This window comes from Macadamia integrifolia, chromosome 5 (assembly GCF_013358625.1).
Source record: "Macadamia integrifolia cultivar HAES 741 chromosome 5, SCU_Mint_v3, whole genome shotgun sequence".
Lineage (NCBI taxonomy): Eukaryota > Viridiplantae > Streptophyta > Magnoliopsida > Proteales > Proteaceae > Macadamia > Macadamia integrifolia.
Window position 1 is genome coordinate 33489846 of NC_056561.1, and position 24183 is coordinate 33514028.

General features: G+C 36.5%; 1 protein-coding gene across 1 annotated transcript; it reads right to left on the reverse strand.

The window, feature by feature from the left end:
* Positions 1 to 4223: 4223 nt before the first annotated feature.
* Positions 4224 to 5254, reverse strand: LOC122078701 (beta-glucuronosyltransferase GlcAT14A-like; the record flags this gene model as incomplete). Its single annotated transcript, XM_042644799.1, has 1 exon — positions 4224 to 5254. A coding segment is annotated over one exon (534 nt), but the record flags the coding sequence as incomplete, so codon positions are not given.
* Positions 5255 to 24183: the final 18929 nt, after the last annotated feature.

Below are 24183 nucleotides of genomic sequence, written 5' to 3' on the forward strand. Positions count from 1 at the left end.
GTTTCTGGGTTCAATAGAAAAGGGGTTGGATTCAATTTGATCAATTAGTTATGCTTATATCAACCTTGTTAAACAATCTTGTCATGAGCAGAAACCAAGGTCTGTGCATCTTTTATTGATAAGAAATTTGGTTTGTATTCTGTGCTTTTGACACTAACTTCAGAAAAATTAGCTAGTAATGGAAGCAATCAAAACAGGGTTGAGTGTACAGTTTTTTGTAGTGTCAATCCATCATTTTCAGTAATACCCTTTTGTGGGTTCTATTCAAATTAAGTATTGCAAGCTTGCAGCTGCAGGTTCATGCAGGTATAGGGTTCAGTCAAGAATGTCAGAATTGGGATATCATTAGCAGGTGTGGGATATTACCAAAGATAAGTAATTAGTTACAGCCACTGGGTCCATCAAATTATTTACTTTACTTCAATCATGGAACTGAAAATGTGAAAAGTGTGAAAAGCTTACCTGCAACCACTGCCATTTTCCATAAAATGATCATGCAAAATGAGGGTTGGGAGTTGGGACTTGAGAGGTCTGGCGTGCTTTGAAATAGTATATTTTGTCGTTTTACTTTCAATGGAACTTGGCCCACCTGCTGGACTGGGAACATATAGAGACAGATTTGCAAGTTGTAATTCTCCTTCAATATGGACAAATATGAACAAAAATACTTGAACCCAGTGAAGAGATTCTCTGACTTTGACTCTGTTGTGGTATGACAGTATGAACAAACAAGGGTTTTAGTGCACGGTATTGAGATCAGAATCTATCTAAAGCAAACCAAGTGTTTGAAGTAAAATGGAAAGAAATTGATAAAAAAAAGAAAGGGAGAGGGTCACTGCCTGATTGCATGGTTTCTGTGTCAGCATGTTGACTAATGACAATGCATGTACAGGAATCAACCATGGGGTAGGATGGTCATTTTAATGCATGGATTTCTTCCTTTTATAAGGGCGGGGTAGTTATTTGTCCCCATTTGTGTATGTGCATACGGATCATGCTGTCTTTCAGGCTTATTTTTTCTCTTTTTATATAGGAAAAATCGAGACTAGCATCCCATGTCTATAAAGGACTAATAAAAAAATCGATGGCTAATCACATTGATATTTTGTGAACTGAAATCTTTATCAGCCCGAACTAAACTGAATTGATAACTTTTTTTTTTTTGGTAGAAGACTGAATTGATGAATTAGGAAACATTAAAAAAAGTGATCAAACCAGACTGAACCAGCCATTTGACACCACTTAAATTTCGGTATTCACCAACCTAGGACCAAATTTCTTATGTATTATTATGGAATTGTCCAAATTTTTCTCACATATAACCCGCATTACTCTGTGCTATTCTTCATGTGTCATAACAGAGAGTTGGACAACCCACATGTAATCTCCACTGCTCTGTGCTATTTTTCATGGGTCGTAATAGAGAGCTAGAGGTTTGAATTTGTAGGATCAATATGACGAATTAATTAATACAATTATAATAATAAAATAAGATATTGAATTATGAACTATACCTAGATCTATATCACTTGTTGAAAATTCATCTCACAATCTTCTTTCCTTTGTCAGTCTTGTTTACTCTTTTCTCTACAGAACTTGTGAGTAGTAGCAATCAATGGGCATTGCTATCTTCATATAAGACAAGAAACAAGAACCAATCCTAAAATAAGAACAAATGAACATCTCCCATAATAAGGCTCAATCACTAATAAACCCCATGACACTTCACATATTAACATGGTTAACTGTAGCCTGTACCCCATAATATCTATCTACTCATCACTCTTTGATCACTACAAATACAAACTGGTTCATACATATGATATATGAACTATGTAGATCAATTGAGAAGGTCCTTTGTACATTTCAGTTGTTTAGGTTGGCTATGTTGGCGCTCTCTATATATGAAATAAGTAGCAATATATAACCAAGGTAATTAGACTGACTACACAAAGACATGTTCTTATTCTCTTCGATCTTAAAGTTTCACTATACGCACATTCTCTTTTTTTTTTCCTTTTCTTTTTTTTTGTTAATCAAGGTGTCCGGGCCAACTTACATGCACTTAGACTAATCATCGGGGAAACTACTGCAGCAACCCACTGTCACGGTCTCCACTTAAATCGCAGATTCACATATGGAGAATCAAAGCTGAGACCGTACGTCTATTCACATAATCTCCAATTCACTCTAACCATCTGAGCAACCCATACCCATAGATGAGTAAATACGCACACCTGCATTCCTGCGCTAATCATTAGGATATATGGTGGTGTTCTGAGAAATATTTCAATCATTGAATAGAGGTTAAGATCATTCGAAAACTAGTAGTCCCTAGCTAGCTGGCTATCACTAGTAGGCAGGTAGGTAGTTGGATTCTCTTTCATAGCCTATATGGGATTCTGGTGTGTTCCACTCCTCTCCACCCTATGAGCACTAAATTTGCAGGTTCTAATTGTATATATATCATTGCATATTCCTTACTTAAAGGGTAGGGAAAATAAAAGAAAATACAGTAACCAAAGGTGTGGGGAAAGGGAAAATGTTTCCAATCATAGTTCGTACTACTCATTTGGTCTGCTTTTTCTGGAAAATGTCTTCATTTGGTCTGCTTTTTTAGGAAGATGCCTGTGAAAGGGTAAAGTGAGGGGAGAGGTTACAAACTCCTAGAGAGAGAAAGAGAAAGAGACCATTCTCTCATCTCAGCTCTGCAAAAGAAGACCTTGATGGTTAATAATTGAGGACAGCAACTTTCCAAAAGGCTACAAAGTCCATTGATTTTTAGAGGGTTTTGTCACATTAGAAAAGGGAAAATAAAACAGGAGATAGTGAAACCACAAGACTTTAAAAGGTCCTTTTTTTCATCCTCCAGAGTCTATCCATCCACTCTAAGCTTTAGAACTTTCTCTCAATAAAAGCAATCCTTCCTCATAGGCAAGTCCAACAAAAAGAAAATGAGAGAAAATTAAGACTATGTTTGGTTAGAGAGATGGATAAAAAAAATTAGAATAAAATAAAACCACTTCTGGCTCCCTCAAAACCACTACCTCCTCCTTCTCGGGAAGACTTGACAAGGGAAAGGGCCCAAAGAAAAGAAAATTGTTCCCCAATTTAATTCAACCCATGTAGCTAATTTATTTTATTTGATCTTACCTATTTTTTTAAAATATGGGATCCATATTGATGGGATCTTTTTGCAGGCCACTAATTGGTGGTAACATGCAGATTCCTTCCCATGCTAACGGCCGCCTAGGAAATTTTCTCCCCCAAAAAATTTATAAGATAAAGGAGATAAAAAAATATTTATATATTTTTCTTCTAGACTGCACATTCTAAGATCAAAAGCAAACAAACAGGGCAAAAAAAAAAAAAAGGTAATATAATCTTCCATTACAATTAATCAAACTTGATTATTTAAAATTAAAAAAGGAACCTCCCCCCAACCAACACCTAAGGGTGTCAATTTCAAACCAAAACCGGATACTAAATCCAAAATCGAGCCAAATTAACTGAACCAAACCGAATTAATTCTATTCAAATTCAGTTTGAGTATGTGAATATATTTCTCGATTTAGAGGATGTCAATTTCAAATTGAAACCGAATAACAAATCCAAAACCGAGCTAAATTAACTAAACCAAACCGAATTAATTTGGTTCAAATTTGGTTTGAGTATGTGAGTGCTCCTCAGTTCGGCTCGATTTCGGTTTAGGGTGTAAGAACCATCAGTTCGCACTAAAACCAAATCAAATTGCTCTTAAAACCAAAAAAATTGTAAAAACCCTAGTATCATTAAAAGAGATTTTTTAAATGGCAAATGTTTTTTGCAATTTATCATCACATATTTACATGTTAAAACAAATTTGGAGTTAGCAATGGCCACAAGGCCCATAATTTGAGCCCATTGTAGCCTTTAGTCCATCACAGTCATGATCCAAAAGTGGATCCGTTTTCATAACCGAATTAAAACCGAGATAAAAAATCGAATTAAAACTGCATATCCGAATTGGAACCGAACCGAGCCAAATTGAATCGGCTTGAGTATCTAAAAACGGAACCGAGTCAGTTCTCGTTTTGGTTTTGGTCCACCTTATCATCGCTAGGAACCGAACCAAAATCGAACCGAGCTGATTGACACCCTTACCAACACCCAATCAAATTGCACCTTCACCTTTTGGGGAGAGGAAAGAGGTGGGGGTTAAAAAATATAATATACTTTCCACATTCCAAAAAAACAAATGAATATATATATACTAGTCAAAAAAAAATAAGGTTGAATATATAAGCAGCGCTTTTCAATTTCCTTGTTCTTTCCCCTCATCATAATCCCTTCACCAGTGGATCATGACAATCTGCAAGCAGCAACAACACATAATTTTGATTTTGCTTTTGGATTAGGCATTCATATATTCTTGGGAGTGTGGAAGATGAGACCTATTTCTAGATATCCAACCAGTATAACCTGAACAGATTTTCCAGTTGATTGTGTATATCCTATTATAACAGCTGCTGACTATGTGGCTTTACACTCCTTCCTGCTTCCACCAAATCTGACCCATTTCTGCCTATCCAAGAAGAGCCTGTGAGATCTAGTAGAGACAACCATCACTGTCTTCCAGATGAAAATACTCTTAACCTGCTCATGGTAGGATACATCACCCAGATGTACCTGTTTGCCTGTCAGCAGAAGCTGCCCTGCCATCTCCTTAAGCACTATTTTATCACTTGCACTGTCTAGGTCGGAAATTTTCATTTGATAAGAGAGAGAGAAATAGTTTTTCAAGCCTTTTTGCACCTGGACCTGGCCTAAGGATCGTGGTATTACCCACCACCAAGCATGGGTCTGTACCGTTTTTCCTGCTCCCAATGCACCACCCACCTGGAACAAGCATGCCGGGCCCTCGAAACAAAAGCTCAGCATCTACTTTGTCTAGAACTGGATCATCTCTGTGGAACTTCCTCGCAAATGGAGCATTGCTGTCGATCATCCTTGTCATGTCATTGAGGGTAAGGTGGTGGGGATGTTGCTTGGGAGGGTTATCCCATGATATGAAATGCAGGTCGCTGTTGACAGTAGTATTTCGGAACTCCTGAGCATTACAGATGACAGTATGGAAGTAACCTTCAGGGGAGGAGATGAAATTTGTGTAGTACATGAGAACAGTGCGAGGAAGGTTGTCCCATCCCCATATGCAGTAGTCAATAAAAGGGCGAGAGAGTGCCATCCAGGCAGAACCTATCAAAGAGAAATTGAAATTTAATTAGACAAGTGATTGCAAAAGAAGCTTGACATGTGAAGCAAACTGAGCAATGTCAATCCAGAAACGATTGATGAACAGTCCAAAAGGCATATCAGTGTATTATCTTCCTTCAACATTCAATTTTCTCTTTCTAAAGACATCTATGTTAAAGCTTCAGTTCCTTAGTGTGCTCCTGAACTTTGATAAGCTGGTTCACATATTCATGCAAACCATGGTGTTTGAACCATGTGCTAATGCAAGAAAATCTATTTCCTACGTCAATACTAGCAAATTCAAAACTCAAATACAAGCCATTCAAACTATTTAATGAGTAATTGTATGCAGGTAATCTCTTCATTCTAGTGATGTTTTTTCCTTTCTTTTTTAATACATAATTTCCTCTGTTTTTTGTTAGTTCTATCGAGAAATTCTCCCCCAAATAACTAGAACTAATTTTCTATTCTCCCAAATCCCAATCTCTAATCATTTCACAGCTGTCAAAGACCACCTCCCCAAAACCCTATCAACCGTCCAAAGCCCCTCTCATTATTGCCCCTCAATTCTATTTCCCTCTATCAAACCACCTTTTATCACTAATCGGACATAACCTCAATTTCTTCTTGACACAGTTCATTTCATGTTTCTTGCCTTTTTGAGTTATTGGAATGCATACAGACTACATCAGAACCACTTTCCTTTTAATTGACAGCATGTTAAAACCACTTTTCTTTTAATTGACAGCAGGTTACATATTCCATTTAAACCCAACCCTACTTTCAACTTTCTCCTCCTGTAGTCCTACAACATATTCCTCTAGGATCTTCATCATCCCTATACTTGTACAAGTTGGGTTGTCCCACTTGTATTGATTTATTTATGCTAACTCGTTGATTATAAATTCTACTTCCCCAAAGGGTGGGCTCAAAGGTACAATTGAAACAAGGGTTTTTCCGTCATTTGGATGTTTCCCATGGCATTGTTTAAAGAGGGTTGGACAAGGGCAGTCAGAATAACATCAGACTATGACTATGAGAATTTAAAACTTACAGAACTTGGGTCTTCAGACTGGTACTGAACTTAGAAAGGTTTCTAGTGCACAAAAGATGGAGTAATAGAGGATAGTGAAAGAAGTAGCTGAAGGATGAAAATAAGAATTTGACTCGAAAGCATTGTCAAGAGATTTCAAAATTAGTTTGAAAACCTCTAGGGACATATCATTATTTGCAAAGGAAGAGAGAAACGCTAAAAGAAATCTAGATTGGAAACTAAAAAAAATTAAATTCTAAAATAACTTTTTAAAATAGAAAATTCTAGCAAGAAAAGGAGATTGAAGAAAAAAATTTACACTAGAAAAATAAACCAGTTTAAAAATAGGACTTATGCTGTTAGCTTCCAGTTACTAAAACATGGCATGAAAGATTTGAAGTATGGGAATAAAAAAGAAGCATCTGAAACTTGAGCAATTGGAAAAACGATTCTCATAAAAGAATACCCAAAAAGGGAACATTGGAACACCTTGTAACATGGGATTTCAGAAACTATATTGAATTTGGCAAATAATGGATATAACCTTGGGAACATAATGCAACACCATGTTTGGAACTTGGAGAAATAATACTTGAGAAATTAAACGGAGTTGGGAAATTGTTTCTCACAAAGGAAAACAAACAGGGAATCTGATAAAAATTAATTACATACAAAAAGGTGAGGAGGATATACTTGGGAAAAACAGCTTAGATTTCTGAAGTAACGTAGTTAAGCCATCTAGAAGAGTAAGACAAGACATGAAAGAGTGCAGAAATGATACAGTATTTGAAGTAATGAATTCAACTAATCAACTAAGCAAAATGATGGGAAAAAAATAATAGTTGAAGTATCTAACCATCATCATCCCATTTTCTAAATTTACAAATATCCTCTGAAATACCAAAAAATAAGGTCAACATCCAAAGGAAAGAGGTGATGCAGTTGCACTTCCATGATTAGACCGGCTCGACCCGATCTGGAGACCCAGACCAAGAAGAACCAAGTCCAAACCTGGTTTTCAATCCACAAGGAATAGTTAGAGGTTTACTTAATTATTGGGGTTACATTAGTATTTTCCTTTTTTTATTATTTTATCCTTCTTGTTAGCTATCATAGGAGTAGGAAGTTGAGTCAAGTCCAAATTCTGTTTGCAGATTATGGTTAGGACCTTTTCAGCTTAAGTCCATATATGCTTGTATCCATCAAATATGGAGATTTGGATGAATGGAATGAACTTTAAGCTGAGTTTAATGATGGCTGCTGTCAGAGTTAAAGACTGATTCAGTTTGTGATCCTTCTTCCCTGACTGAAATTTCTTCTTTCAAGTGTTTTTCCTTCGTGTAATCTCCTCCACAACTCATTTCTTTATTCTCTTTGGCTGTTCCTTAGTTCTTTTCTTCCATCTCTTCCTTCTTCTTTTTTCCTCCTGTCCATTTGAGTTCCTTCGCATTTTCTTTGCAATATTCTTTATTTTCTTTGCAATATTCTTTCTGGGCTGGCACAGGCAGCCCCAGGTATTGTGTTCGAACTCTCTGGTGACAAATCCACTCAACCTGAGACTTTGGGCATAAGTTTCCCTTCATTGGGCACTTCAGACCCTAGAATATCATTCCCGAAAAGCCCCTCTCTGTTGTGAAATTTCGATCTGAAATCAAATCTGGTTTTGAAGTTAACATCTCCTCTGATTTCAGTAAAATCATTTTAATTTTCAAGCTGCTGCTTCAAGTAATTGATTGTTGGGTTTCAAAGGGATGTGGATTAGCAATCTGGTCCTAAAGTTTAAGTTTGATTGGTGCTCTCTTGAGAGAGTTCTCTCAATCGAAATCAAATCTGCTTGTGATGCAAGGACAGGTTGAAGATAAACAACTTCTGGTATTTGCATGCAAGGACAAATCTTGGTTATTTCCATAAAAGCCTCTCTTCCCTAAATTCTTTCCAAAATTATCCCATTCTCGTTTTGATAACATGGTATTTCCTTTAGACAAAAGCATGACTCAGAGGAAACAATGTTGGAATGACCTGATATGCCACCAATATATCGATTTTATACTGTTATGTGATGTCTTTTGTTGTTAACTTAAAATCACTTTCATTTCACAGGTCATTTCCCTTTGATATTAGTTTTGGGTCAGTGGGTTATGTTGGGCTTATTGAGTTCATGATATTGAGTTGTTCCATAACTAGAATTTTCACTTCATTGCAAACTGATACACATATTCTTTTACTGACTAATGGAAATTCTTTGGGTTGAAAGTATTATTTTTTTGCTTTATGTTTCTGTTTCGTCATGACTATTATGCATTGGATACACTCGGTCTAGATTTCATTTTGTGTTTGGTTGTTATGTTTTACCATAAATTTTGGTAGCCTCAAAGGATATTATTTTATCTCAGTATGCTAACTTTTACACTAACTTATAATGTATAGCTATTATGTCTGGAAGTAGCATCCCTGCCATTAAGTGGTCAGAATTTGAGACCACTGTTTTCATTGAAGCAATGAAAGAAGCTGTAATAAATGGTCACAAATCCGGTAATTCATTTAACAAAACTGGATGGGAGAACATTACAAAGCAATTTCAACAGGCTTTAAATCGTCCAGTTGGGAGAGAACAGTTACACAATAAGATGAACAAGTTGAAACACGAGTATCAACAATTCAAGAGACTGCTTGACACAACTGGATTTGGGTGGAACTCAATGACAAAAGCAGTCACAGTTGATGATGAGGGTGTATGGGATAGGGCAATACAGGTACAATAGATTTCAGTAGCTAGTTCAATTATTTAAAAATTAGATTACAATGAGTAGTACATCTAAGTGATACAATTACTGCTTATGCAGGCAAATCCAGGTTGGTTGAAGTACAAGAAGTATGGACTAAACAATTGGTCAGAGTTGAGCATGGTATTTGGGGATGCATATGCTAGAGGTAACTTAGGGGTTGATAGTGCTCAAGATTTGGATGGCATCGAAGATATTAATACAGTTGATATTGAGCAAGTCTCTCACTCCCCCAGTACCCCGGTGCATATAAGCATGTCTGACCCCTTTCATGAGGATACTCATACTCCAACTCAGACCACCACAAAACGAAGTCTTGATAGGACACCTACGGGACGAAGAAAAAAGAGCGCCAATAAGAGAGATAGCCACGTGAAGGATTTGTATGGGAAGTATTTATCTATTAAAATTGATAAAGCATCCAGTACTTCTGTTACATCTCCTGTTCGTGGTGGAGTAGGTGCATCTTGTCCTCGAGATTTCAGTGTGAGTGCATGTGAGGCGGTGATATCCTCCATACCGGATATATCAAAGGAGATATATTTGAAGGCCACCAGTCGTATGTGTACTGATCCTAGTTGGAGGGAGTTGTTTGTCTGTGCAGAGCCTGCGAAGAGGATTTGGCTTTTAGATGCGTTGGAGTAGTTGATGTTGTGTTTGAATGCTACTTTTGATAATTTTGGATTCGGGACTCTACTTTTGGGTGATGTGTAATTTTACTTTTGGAGATACATTGCATGACTTGACTTTTATTTCTTTTGTGTTTTTTTCCTATTATTGATGTGTGTAATGTTGAACATGTTGTTTGGGTTGAGACGATGTGTCAGCTTGTTATGTTTAACAGATATTTGTTTCCAATTGTGTAGTAATTGTTTATTTATTGCAATTATGTCAAATGCATTATGTGAAACTTCAAGTGATGAAGAAGATATGATCATTCACATGGGAATGGAATTACTGAGTGAGGCTGTATATATTCGAGAACCATGTCGGGATAGTGTATTTCCAGGTGCTGTCATGATGCATGAGGTATTGAATGGGCATGGCAATAGATGCTATGAAGAGTTTAGGATGGAACGTCATATATTCCTTAACCTATGTGACTATGTTAGACATAGGGGGTGGTTGAAAGATACGACCAACATCCGAGTGGATGAACAGCTTGGAATGTTCCTATGGATTGTTGGGAAGGGTTCAAGTAATAGGGACACCCAAAATCATTTCAACCACTCAGGAGAAACAGTTAGTCGGACATTCAATGTTGTCTTGATTGCAATGCAACGCCTGGCTAAGGAGAAAATCAGACCGCCAGACGTCAATATGATACCGATAGAGATTGCACAGAACCCGAAATACTACCCTTTTTTCAAGGTAAATATGTTAATATGATACATGTCTGTAATTAAATATATGAATGTTTATATTCTTATATGTACTGGCCATTTAATTGTCAATATATGTTAGCATTGTATTGGCGCCATTGATGGTACACACATCCATGCGGTAGTTCCAAGAGAGGATCAAATTCGATATAGGAATCAGAAGGGGATCACAACTCAAAATGTGATGTGTGCATGTTCATTTGATATGCGATTCACATATGTGTATGCGGGATGGGAAGGTAGTGCAAACGATTGTCGAGTACTTGAACAGGCAAGAAGTGATCCTCGATTGCGTTTTCCTCATCCACCTCCAGGTATTAACTTTATACTAATATATTAGATTTTTCATTTGAGTGTATACATAATAATATATATTAATTTTTGTCTGTAGGAAAGTATTATGTTGTCGACTCTGGGTATGCTAGCCAATCTGGATTTTTGACACCATTTCGGGGTGAGAGATACCATCTACCGGACTATAAAGGGCGTAGAAAATCCCCAAGAACAGCGAAAGAGTTGTTCAATTATAGACATTCATCACTTCGGAATGTTATTGAACGCACATTTGGGGTATTGAAGAACAAATTTAAAATTTTAAGGCTAATGCATCAGTTCCCAGTGGAAACTCAGGCATCAATTGTACTGGCATGTTGTGGGCTACACAACTATATTCGAGAAGAGCATATTGCTGACGCAGAATTCGTGGGGATGAACGATGATTTAAAAGTTGCAGAAGATGACTTGAATCCGCCACATGAAGATTTCGTTGATCATTCTACAATACAATCAAGTCAACGAAATCGGGCAAAAGAGATGAATGCCACTAGGCTAAGAATTACAAATGCAATGGCTAGACAGCAAAGGATGCCAGAACTAGTTGAAAACTAAAACCGATAACTATTTTGTCAAAACTGAAAACCTAAATTGATGTTTCAACCCACGTAGTACTTGTTTTATGGTACATTTATATATGTGGTACAAGTTGATATATTATTATGAATGTCATATATTTGGATGCTATATTAATTTTTTTGATAAATAAATTTCTGTTACAGATGACGTCTTCTATGCCCCCACTCATGATAGCAACTTGTGAAATTTGTGGGAAGAGTTGTGGGAAATATACAACCAAGTCGGGTAAAAATATTGGAAGAGAATTTTTCAAGTGTGAAGATTCATGTAATTTTTTTATGTGGGTGGACCAACTACATCTATGTAGATGTGGTAAAGGTCAATGCAAAGTACGAACTGCGATGAAAGGTCCAAACAAGGGACAGTATTTTCTATGTTGCCCAAGTTCAACTGGGGTAATTTATTTCTACTATTGACCTATACCTATAGATAATTTATGATTTTTATTTAATTCGATGTTAAATTTCAACGACCCTAATCACATCTATTATTTGATATAGGCTGATAACCGTGGATGTGGTATGTTTGTATTGTTGAAAGATGAAACACATAGTGATACCATACAACATACATTACGTTCAGAAAGCTCAAGCTCAACATCAACATCATCCAGACCACTTTTCGGTTCGAACGAGTACATGAAAGGATATCTGGAAGGGACACTTAAAGGATTAGAGGACCAAACAAATAAGATGAAAGACATCCTCCATGCATTCAAGTCTTTAGACTTGGAAAAAAAATGAAAATTTGGGGAATTATGTAATAGTTAACTTGCACAAGGCATTGTTAATACTGTATTTTATTCATCCTTTGGAAACCATGTTTTTTTCATTGGTGTGTAATATTTTATTGTCCCAAAAACATTTATTTGCTTATAGTATTTTAATGTTATTTTTGTAATTATTGACTTAGAAGAGAAGAAAAAAAAAAAAAAAAAGTTTCTGAAACAAGCATTACCAAACGGCAGAAATGTCGTTTCTTGGTTCTGAAACTGTTCTAGAAACAGATTCACCAAACAGTCTTAAATCGTTTAAAAACGGTGTTTTAACACAGAAACTGAAATTTCCGTTTCTGACACGAAACGGAGTTTCTGGAACAGAAACGATACCAAACGGAGCCTCAGCTTCCCAAGCTTTTGTCTCTCGTCTGAGTCTCGAAACTAGGCTGTATGATCTGGATTCGGATCAAAATAATCTTTGGATATCACGCGGATGATACAGTGCTACTTCTCTTTATTGTTGTAGGGTTTGGGTGGTATCGGGAAATAGTAACGTACTTGTATCTCTGTAGCTTTCATACCCATCTTCTATTTCTCCTTCAATTTCTTCACTCTCACTTCTTGCTACTCCTCTTAACTCCCGACTAGTTTTCTCACTCAGCTCTCCTATGAGTTTATGAGTTTTGAGAACTACTCCCATCCAACATTGGTGCAGAATCTTAGAATCTAATATATTTTGCTTTGAATTCTGAATCGACAAAACCAATAGCACTAGCATATTGAAACAAGCAACAAAAGACTTGAAGTTGATTGCAGAGGAAGACCAGGCCGAGAAGATTATCGCAATGCATTCTGACTGTTGTCGGTCCTAGTTGTGTTAGGAACTGTATTCTCTTTAACGGCTTAGAACCTCATAATAGAGTTTTTTCTATGTGTTTTTGTAATTTATATTTTTACTGTAGATTTTTTCTGACTTTATTTTTTTCGTTATGAAGATAGGACCAGGTTGTCATATTGTTCGCTGTCTATTGGAGCCGTGTCTATTGGAAGAGATGATCTTAAAGTCATTTGTTCAGCTCTACTCTTCTCTCGTATGGAATTCCCTCATCTGTCATTCTGAATTTCTCACTCATTAAGTATCAATTCAACCCACCTTCAGAGAAAGGAAAATAATTAATAAAAGTCATGAATTTTCCTTTTCTCTTCTGTTATCTGTTACTCGATAGATTGTTTGAATTTTGTTTTTATTTTTTCAAAATTTTCTAGTTTTTGTTTATCTTTGGTTCGATTGTCTCGGATCATAATTTGAAACCCTCGTTAAACCCTCGTTGGTAAGGTCAGTTGCTGGTTTCTCAACAAATTAGCTTGGAAGACTCGTCAAAAAACGTGAAGCTTGAACTATAGAAATTGGGTTGCAATCGCGATTGATTCTATGAGAGAGCGGGAATAAGGAGGGAGAAGAAGAGGGGACTCAGATCTGACCATTCATGTGTCACCCTCCGTCAACTTCAGCCAGATTCGCTGCGTGAAAAGACCATCCTATCTCCATGTGGTCAATGCCTCCACCTACCTCTCTATTAGCCTATGTGTTAGCATAGTACCCATGCGACTAGGGTTTGGTTCTTGGTCCTGGCCCCTGCACCAACACGTTGGGCTAGTGAGGGGCTCTACATGACCATAAAGATAGGGTGGGTTTTTTTAGTTCCCCAGGAGCCCTTCAAGCCCAAGCCTATCTGAAGCGTACTTTGATCCCGTTAGGGCTTGTGCTGGGATTTTTAGCCCATGGGCTTGGCTAAGGGTAGGATGTCCAAGCTTCAGGTTGGGCATAGGTGAGGCCTTGGGTTGAGCCTGACCCGACCCTATGTTCATATACATTTTAATATTTTATAACCTTATTTTATTTGCCTTTCATAAAATTGATCTTCAATCTTCACACAGGGGTAAATAATGTAATTTGGTATAAAGTAGGGTTTAGTGACTCAAATGACTAATCATCCCTTCATCCCTTAGGTCAAAGGGTTATCCGGCTAGGGAATCTGTAGGTTACGGAGCAAAATAAGCCAGAATTCAATTTTGGAAACTGGAAAACCAGACCTAAAAACCTACAACTGCACTATTCAGTCATAGACTCACAAAAGTGATAAGAAGCCAAAACGCGACTACAGCTGGATGAGTAGAAATGAAAAATGTGAGGAAACCCCACTTTACTACCCCTAAAATATGATACAGATTCTTCTGGCATTTGCTTTTTTGCATCTACTTACTGTCCATTCCAAGTGATATGACGATTTAATTCCCACGATAACAATTAAGAAAGACAATAAACCCATCTCACATTGGACATGGAGGTGAGAAGTTGTAACCACTTCGGTCAGTGGATACAAATACTTTTGCCCTCTTGAAAAATTATTATTATTATTATTATTTTGTTATTTATATCACATAAAACTATTCAAGGAGACTTTACTCACACACAAGAGGGAAAAGGGGGGGGGGAGGCGGAGGGGGAGGGGGATGATAGAAACGAGGGAAAATGCGTGTGATAGAAGTTAATCCTTAGACCACAAACTTGGCACTTGTTCTATCAAGAGAAGCTGCAACCAGTGCATAACTGGATTCACAAGATGCCCTCTTGAAAATGTACACCCAGATATTGTTATCAAAACAAATAAAATAAAATACCCACATATATGCTGACCAAATAGTAAAGCAGTTTTGGGTTTTGCAAATATCCACCCTATCAAGAACAAACTGCGGATCTTGTTGAATAATTTACCCATCTATGCCCTAATGTCTTTTGCTTTCGATGCAAAAATCCTAACTCAAAATCCCATCTCGAAGCATCAAAAGTACCCCACTCATATATTCTAGTTCCATAGAGCTTTGAGAAAGCATCTTTCTCAATATTTTCTAAAATGCCATCAGAAGCAGCTCTGGACCCAATGACTAGGGAACTTTTTATTAGTATGAATGAGGAGATTGAGCTAGAAAATGATTTCAAATGCTAACTTAGGATCCTGTTGGTTATTTATAAGTGGAACAAGGTTAGATTTGCAATCTACTGTGCCTCTTGCTGTAAAATGAGATTTCCCCCTCTATACATTGTGTGAGAAGTTGTAACCACATTACACAAGAAAAATAAAACCTCAAAACATAAAATTACAATGAAGATGATGAATATTGTTGTGTTATATCATTAGTATATGTTAAGTTGTGTTTGGAAAGTAATCCGATTTATCTCATTGACTCAAAAAGGAAGATATATATATATATATATATATAATAATGGAGCGATTGTCTCCATGAAATAATCTAATTTAAATCAAATAGTTTCCTAATTTACAGAATAATGGAGTGATCATCTCCATGAAATAATAAGAAAAATCTAATCTAAATCAAATAGTTTTCTAATTTTACTCTAAAGATATGTACAAATGATGTGGGAGACATGGATGAGTCACTTGATTTATCCAATGATACAGCCAACGTATCACAAGACTTATCCGATGATACAGCTAGAGCTAACACCCCCTTAAGGTGGAGCATGAAGGTCCTAAATGCCCAACTTGGACTTGAGATGATGGAATGAAGCTCGACCAAGTGACTTAGTAAAAAGATCAACGAGTTGATCTGCCAAAGGAATCTTGGCAATGCAAATAAGGCCTTGTTGTATCTTCTCACGAACGACGTGACAGTCTATTTCAGTGTGCTTGGTGCATTCGTGATAAACCGGATTTGCAGTAATATGAAGAGTGGCCTGATTATCACAGTACAAGGGAATGGGTTGTTGTGAGGATATGCCAAGATCATGTAGAAGAAAAGGGAGCCATGTAATCTGACAAGTAGCAATTGCTATAGTGCGGTATTCTGCCTCAGCAGAAGATTGTGATATTGTAGGTTGCTTTTTTGTTTACCATGAGATTGGACTAGAGCCTAAGAAAATGCAATAGCCAGTGGTAGAGAGTCTAGTCATAGGACAACTTGCCCAATCGGAGTCACAGTATCCTATCAAGTTGATACTATTCTTGGCAGGAAGAAGAATGCCTTGCCCTGGAGTGCCTTTTAAATAACGCATTAAGCCATGAGCAGCATCCATATGTGGTTGGCGTGGTGTATGTATAAACTGACTTAAAATATTCACAGTATACACGATATTAGGACGAGTGACCGTGAGATAAATTAGGAGCCCAATCAATCATCGATATGGAGAGGGATCACTAAGAACCGGTCCATTCGAGTAAGAGAGCTTGAGGTGTTGCTCCATTGGAAAGTCGGTCGACTGAGTTCCTATGACACCACTATCATTGAGAATGTCCAGAGTATACTTTCTTTGGCAAAGATAGAGTCCTTGGCAGGATCGAGCAACCTCGATGCCAAAAAAGAATTTGAGCGCACCGATGTCTTTGGTATGAAACTGTGTACAGATTCGGCTTTTGACAGTCTGTATTAAAGCATCATTAGAGCCAGTGATGATGACGTCATCCACATAGATAAGGATGAAGACAGTTGCTTTTTGCTAGTGAAATATAAAAAGTGAATGATCTGCCCGTGACTGAGTTAAACCAAAGCTACAGTTTGGCAAACCAATTGCGGGAGGCCTGCTTTAGGCCATATAAGGAGCATTGTAATTTGCAAACAACAAGCTCCCCCTTTCATCGATATCCAGGAGGAGGAGTCATATATACGTCCTCCATAAGGTCCCCATGCAAGAATGCATTATGGACATCTAACTGATGAATAGACCATCTGGAGGCAACAACAATGGTGAGAAGTACCTGAATGGTAACAAGTTTAGAAACTGGGGCAAAAGTCTCATGATAATCAATGCCCTCGAGTTGAGTATAGCCTTTTGCCACGAGGTGTGCTTTGTAACGTTCCACAGTACCATCTACACGCCATTTGATTTTTAAAACCCATTTGGAGCCAATTGCTTTCTTTCTGTATGGTAATGAAACCAAAGACCAAGTGTTATTGGAGGTGAGAGTACCAATCTCACTTTGCATAGCGCTGTGCCATTCAGGATGTTTCATGGCCTCGGAGAAGGTAGTAGGTTTAGTGATAACTGTAAGGGCAGTTAGAAAAGACATATGGGGAGGGGAGAAATGATGATAACTTAAATGTTTAGAAAGAGGATGAGACATACTTTGACCAACAGTTGAAGACAAATTTCTTGGGCAAGAGACATGTAGTAATCTTGGAGATAACTTGGTGGTTTAACAGTGCGGGAGGGGCAGGTGAAGTTGAGAGTGGGAAGAGAGGAGGTCGATGTAGTAATTGGGGAAGGGGATGGTTGTGTAGTAATTGGAGGAGAAAAAACTATGGGAGGAGAAGCCGCAGGGGTAAGGGTGGCTGCAAGGATTGGAATGGTTGTTGGGGTAGGAGAATGGGTGGGTTGGATAGGTAATGTAACATCAATATCTGGAATGGAAATGGGAAAAACATAAGAGGGGAATGGGGAAGGGTCAGAGTGAAAATGGAATGGGAAAATATGTTCATGAAATATAACATCACGAGAAACATAACTGACCTTGGTTGTCAGATCATATACCTTGTATCCCTTTTGGCCATGGGGATAGCCAAGGAAAATGCCAGGAAGAGCCCCATGGTCAAACTTATGCTTTATGTTTGGTTGGCGAGCAAAACAGAGTTAGCCAAACACTTTGAGATTGGAGAGAAGGGTTTTTCTTTTTCTTTTTTTTTTTAAAGAATTTCATGTGGAGTTTTGCCATGAAGTACTTTAGTGGACAAACGGTTAATTAAATAATAAGTAGTGAGTACACAATCCCCCCAAAAGACTAAAGGTAAGTTGGCTTGAAAGCTTAAGGCTCTGGCAACAATGAGAACGTGGCAATGTTTATGCACAACTATTCCATTTTGTTGTGGGGTTTTGACACAATTGGACTGTTATAGCACCCCTAATTTTTTGAAAAATGGGAGGGTATCTTTATTAAAAAATTCACGACCATTATCGAAGCATACCCGTCGAATTTTAGCATGAAACTGAGTATTGACCATTTGAAAATAAATTTGTAAAATGGTTTGGGTTTCAGATTTCTAATTCATTAAATACACCCATGTAGCACGTGAAAAATTATCCAAATAGTCAGAAAGTAAAGAGCCCTTGTAAGGAGGGAGTGTGATAGGGGCCCCAAATATCCATATGTATCAAATTAAAATAATGTGCAATTGAAATACTACTATTAGGAAATGGTAAACAAGACTGTTTTGCTAGAGGGTAGACAGTACAAATGTGCTTATTGGAAAGGGAAATATTAACATCTAAAAATTTCAAGTGGGGAAAAATAGAAAGAGAGGGGTGACCAAGACTCCAATGCCAAAGATCGAACTGCAAGTGAGAGATGGTGACATGAGCCGAGGCAGGAGAGGATTCGAAGAAATAGAGACTACCATATCTTTTACCCATCGCAAAAATCGTCTTCGTCTGCCGGTCCTAAAAAAAAACAAGAGTCCTTAGAGAAGGTAACGAGACAACGTGTTTGAGTAGTAAGCCTACTCACAGAGAGGAGATTATACTAAAAGGAAAGGACAAGTAAGACATTGGAAAGAGTGAAATGGGAAAATAATGAAACATTCCCAATATGGGTAATTGGAGCTACAGAACCATTGGGAAAGTGTATAGTAGAGGGTTTTGGGGATGCGGTGGATGAGGAAAAAAAAAAGGGGTTGGAGATCATATGATCCGTAGCCCCGGTATCAATAATCCATACAGAGGAATGGGATATGGCAAGAAGGGCGGTACCTGTGACGTTGGCCAGTGGATGTGTGTTACTAGATGGGAGCAAAGTAAGTAGCTATTGAAGTTGATTGGCAGTAATAATAGGAGCAACTGCAGAATCAGTGGCCAATGTCATGTTAATAGAGGGAGAACGTGGAGTGGCATGGCCAAGTCGTGGTTTCTGTTTAGTGTTATCACCATTTCGAGGAGTCCAATTTGGAGGATACCCATGTTGTTTGAAACAACATGAATCAGAATGGCTATCCATATTACAGTAATTACAATGATAATGAGGCTTATTCATGCCTTTAGAATCAGTTCGAGAAGTGGTGTGTTGCTTGCTCGAGTGGGACTGGCCGAGAGCCCCGTAACTAACGTTGGCACTCCTCTTGAAGAAGAAGAGAGTAAGCCTTAGCCATAGGAGGGACCAGATCCACGAGGAGTATTTGGCTGCGGACAGCGAAGAATGAATCATTTAGGCCTTAGAGGAAATCCATTAAGGCATCAGTGTCAACGTGAGCATTTAGTGTGGTAATGGCACCACAAATGCAAGATGGAGGAGACCAATAGGAGGACAACTCATCGCAGAAAGCCTTCACAGGAGTATAATATGTGGAGATGGAGTCAATGCCTTGTGTAAGATTGGCGATGGAGTGTTTGATCTCAAAGAGGCGAGGGGCATTTTGCTGAGAGAACCGTGCATGGAGATCAGTCCAAACATCTCTGGAAATTGTTGTCTAGAGAATACTATTAGCAACTGAAGGAATGGTGGAGTGAATAAGCCATGAAGTGACTATAGAATTGCAGCGGCCCCAAGCAAGAAGATCAGGAGAGTCGGCAGGGGGTGGTTTGAGTGTTCCATCAACAAACCCAAGTTTGTTCTTGGCTTGAAGAGCCATGGTAATAGCACGATTCCATGTGAAAAAATTATCACCGTTGAACAACTGGGTGACAAGAGGAGTGGTAGGATGGTTGGAGTTGTGAAGATAATATAGTGAGACAGGATTAGAAGTTGCAGCAATAGCTGTGAGGTTGGGATTCTCCATAGAGGAGGAAAGGATCGTAGCTTAGGCTGATATCATGTTAAGTTGTGCTTGGAAAGTAATCCGATATATCTCATTGACCGAAAAAATAAGATATATATACAAAATAATGGAGTGATTGTCTCCATTAAATAATCTAATCTAAATCAAATAGTTTCCTAATTTACAAAAATAATGGAGTGATTGTCTCCATGAAATAATAGGAAAAATCTAATCTAAATCAAATAGTTTCGTAATTTTACTCTAAAGATATGTACAAATGATGTGGGAGATATGGATGAGTCACTTGATTTATCCAGTGATAAAGCCAACGTATCACAAGACTTATCCGATGATACAACTAGGGCTACCAGTATAGTCAACCACGGAATACATTCTAGTTTGGCCATGACCCAAAGGCACACAAATGGTCAATATTCGGACTTGACCAATGATGGGTCATCGATATTCTCTTTATTGTACGAAGTTTATCGTGCCCTGATCCATGACATCTGCGATAAAGACAGAACCCTTTAACTGTAAATAGAAAAGGGTTCATCTATTTGTAACCAAGCAGGTTACAAACAAAATTTCTAACCAGACATTAGATACCCTAGTACATAGTTTAATTCAATTTTAATAGAGGGTAATTGACGTAATTTCATAATATTAATTGACCACTATTGATTGATTTCCTTTCCCCAAATTCATCCATTTAGTTCAAGGGTATATTAGGAAATCCGACCCCAAGATCCCATCCCAATCTTCTTCTTTATTCACTTTTATGTTTTAACTCTTTCATCAAAAAAACAATGATATGCTTAATTCATCGTAGCAGTAAAACCAAAGATTGAACTTTCTTTGAAGAAGATCGAGAAAAGCAATAGTTACACAAGAGAATCGTTGGGTTTGATTTCATATTGCGAAAGTTCAACCTATTACTAAGATCATGCATCATCCACATGATTTGTCTTTCAGAATTCCCAATATTCAAATCCAATTCAAAAAAAGTATATTTAAGTCTGATATCAAGGAAAGGATGTGTATGGTAGGAGGATTGATTGTAACCCTTTACCTATTTTAAATTAGTGATATTGGTGAATTTAGATCTCTCACATAACAATTATGGATTTGTGTTATATGTAGATTGCAATAAAAAAATGATTGATTGGTACCCTTTTCCTTATTAAATAGGATTCTCAAAATATTTACTTCATTCAATCTACACATATTCTACTGCAAGCCCAATACCACTTTTCACATAAGAATATAACCATCCCAATGATCTCGGCAATGCTAATTATAGGGATAAGCTGGATAGCATAATATTATGCTTTAACCAGGCCTAATCCAGCCCAATTCAAATCGACTATAATTTTAACCCTAATTTATATAATTTTATTTAGAGCTATCATCTAATATTTTTATTTGGAATAATGAAATCTAGGTCATGGTTTCTTATGTTTAGAAATCAATATCTATGACCACTAATTCCAATCCAAATCAAGTGATTACGAGATATGATTTTCAATTCTTGTGAAATAACCAATCTGTTTGGGAGAGGCAAAACTAATATTTGATTTACATGTAATTTGTTATAGATTAGGAATGTGTTTAATTTAAAAATAAATTGAAGTTAAATTATAAATAAAGTCATTTATATGGTATAAAAAAACAAATAATTAAGAAACATGTCTTAATGTGTAAATTACAAGAAGTTCTTCTCCACCTGCGAAAAGTGAGTAGCCGACACTCCCTTTATTGTTTTTATGATGGTAGATTTACCTTAATATCCATAAAATACAAACTTTTTATAAATTTTCATTCAATTCACTAAAAGTGAAATGACAATTTAATCCTTAAAGTGACAAGAATAATAATTATCTATTGATGGACATAAAAGAGAGGTTACAACTTATGTTGTAACAGCCAAAGTGACAAATAGATTAGCCCAATAGAAAAAATGATCCATTAATTATAAATTATAATAATGTAAAAAAGATAATCTTATTTTTTAAACTAAAACTGAACCACTAGATGATGATGAACCTTGCTGTGTCATAAATTTACCATTGGCATGGTCATCGAAAGTGATACATTCTAGTTTGATCATGACCCACAGGCACACCAAGGGTCAATGTTCAAACTTGGTCAACGATGTCCAATAGAGGTGTACTTTTTTTTTTGTAACCAAACAAGGTGTACTTGAGTAAGATGTTAGGGTGTCTCATCATATATTAAGAAATTAAAACTATTACCCTATTTTAATATTGAGTATATCTAATTATTGATTACATTTTTGTAAAATCTAGGCAACTATTTTAATTTTAAGTTGGTCTTCCACATTAGAGTTAGGGTTGGATATTCAAGGGTTAGATGAAAACGAAGAAAGAGAATGGATACGTTATATTTCTCAATTTCCCCCTTGTTTTATAATTATTATTTTGTTATTTTAAATTATAGGGAGAGAGAGAGAGGGACATGGAGAACGTTGTTGTCCTTGACACATATGATAGTTTGGTCCGTTTTTTATCTTTGATCTAAAATCAATGTTTGGTATTCAGGAATCCTTCCCATTCATTTGAATAGATTTATTTTCATAGAAAAAAAAATATATAAAAAGTTAAGAAATGAGAATTAATAATAGTAATTTAGGATTAATCCTTAGTGGTTGGTTTCAAGTTTGGGTTTTATGGAATCAATAGAAATAAAGCTAGATCTAATCATAGACCATTTATAAACCAATAACAAAAAACTGATAAAAAATCATATCAAAATCAAATCTTGAAAGAAGGGAACGAGTCATCATGCGAGTCACCCGATTCAAGTAAAAACAAAAAACATAAAACTTGGTCAGGTGTCACGAAGACTCGTCCAATTTTAAAAAATGATCCGACCAAGTTTAAGTTAATTTGAGTTGTTATTTACTTCATGTATTTGTCTAAGTCATGTGAAACTCATCGAGTCTATATTTTTTTATTGAGTTATATTCTAATTCATAAAGCATAAGTTTGATCTATCACTAAATAAAACCTTTCTAACAAAAATAAAATATAATAATTTTCTTTTCTTTATAAGTCAAGAAAATAAAAACATAATAGGATAAAAGTTATAATAACATTAATAATAAGAAAATATTTATCTATCATTTTTTTTCTTGACTTCCAAACATTTTCTTATTTTTATGAAATAAATGAGATCTAGTCATCAACGCTAAGTTTGGTTGGCCATCTACTATCAACTTGGACACCATTGCATCTCCCGCATATTTTAAGTAGGTGGAATCCACATGTCAGTTGGAGTCAATTGGAATGCTTTCAAGTTTGAACCCTATCAATCTCAAACTAGAGTGATTTGACTGAAATTGGAATTAGATCCAATGGATTCCGATTTGGTTCCACTAAAATCTACGACCTGATTCGGTTCCAATTCCAATTCCTCTGACCATACCTCCCAAGTCCCCAATGCCAACGTATGGGCGATCATTGATATCCATATGGTTCTGTTACAGATTAGTTGGTACCAGCTCGTATCGGATCAATAAGTAAATTAAAGAACAAATATAACTTTTGTGTCAATAGATGTAAAGGGATCGGATATGGATCAGAAATGTTTGGATCTAGATATTTTTGATCGGATATGTATACCCCTAAATGAATACAGATGTGGATCGAATTTGGATTTTCAACTATCTATTTATTCTCTGACTTGTGTAAATAAATATAATTTGCTCTTAATCCAGCTTTCTAGATTGTTTTAACTATTTTCCTTGTTCTCTAGAACATGTTTAAACTTCAAGAACCCTCAAAATCATTAATTGATTATTTAAATAGATCCGGATACCCCTGAACGAATATAAATGTGGATTCGGATTTGGATTTCGACTGTCCATTTACATCCTATTTTTATAATTCTCATATGTATCAATATCATATCAGTATCGTGTATAGATGATACATGTATGTTGTTGATATAATGGATCCTCCAACCATGGTATGGACCACTTATTTATAGGTAAATAAAATCAATCGTAAAAATAAATACACAAAAAATATCCTTGATTTTAGGAAAGATTTTTCTTAAAGGCATGCCTCAAATGCCAAGATTTTGTAGTATTCTAGTTGATCTGTAACATCTAAAGCCTGCCTTAGATTCCAAGATTTTGTGGTATTCTAGAGTTCACAAACAAAATGACAACGCTATTTTGATATTGTAGAAAGATTTGTGTGTACTAAAATCATTCTTCTTCTACCAAAAGGTTAGATCAAGAATAATTATGCTGTGTTTGGTAGTCTAAAAAAAAAAGTTTCTGAAAATTTACACGAACAAAAAAAATAGAATTTTCTGTTTGGTGTCTCTGGTTTT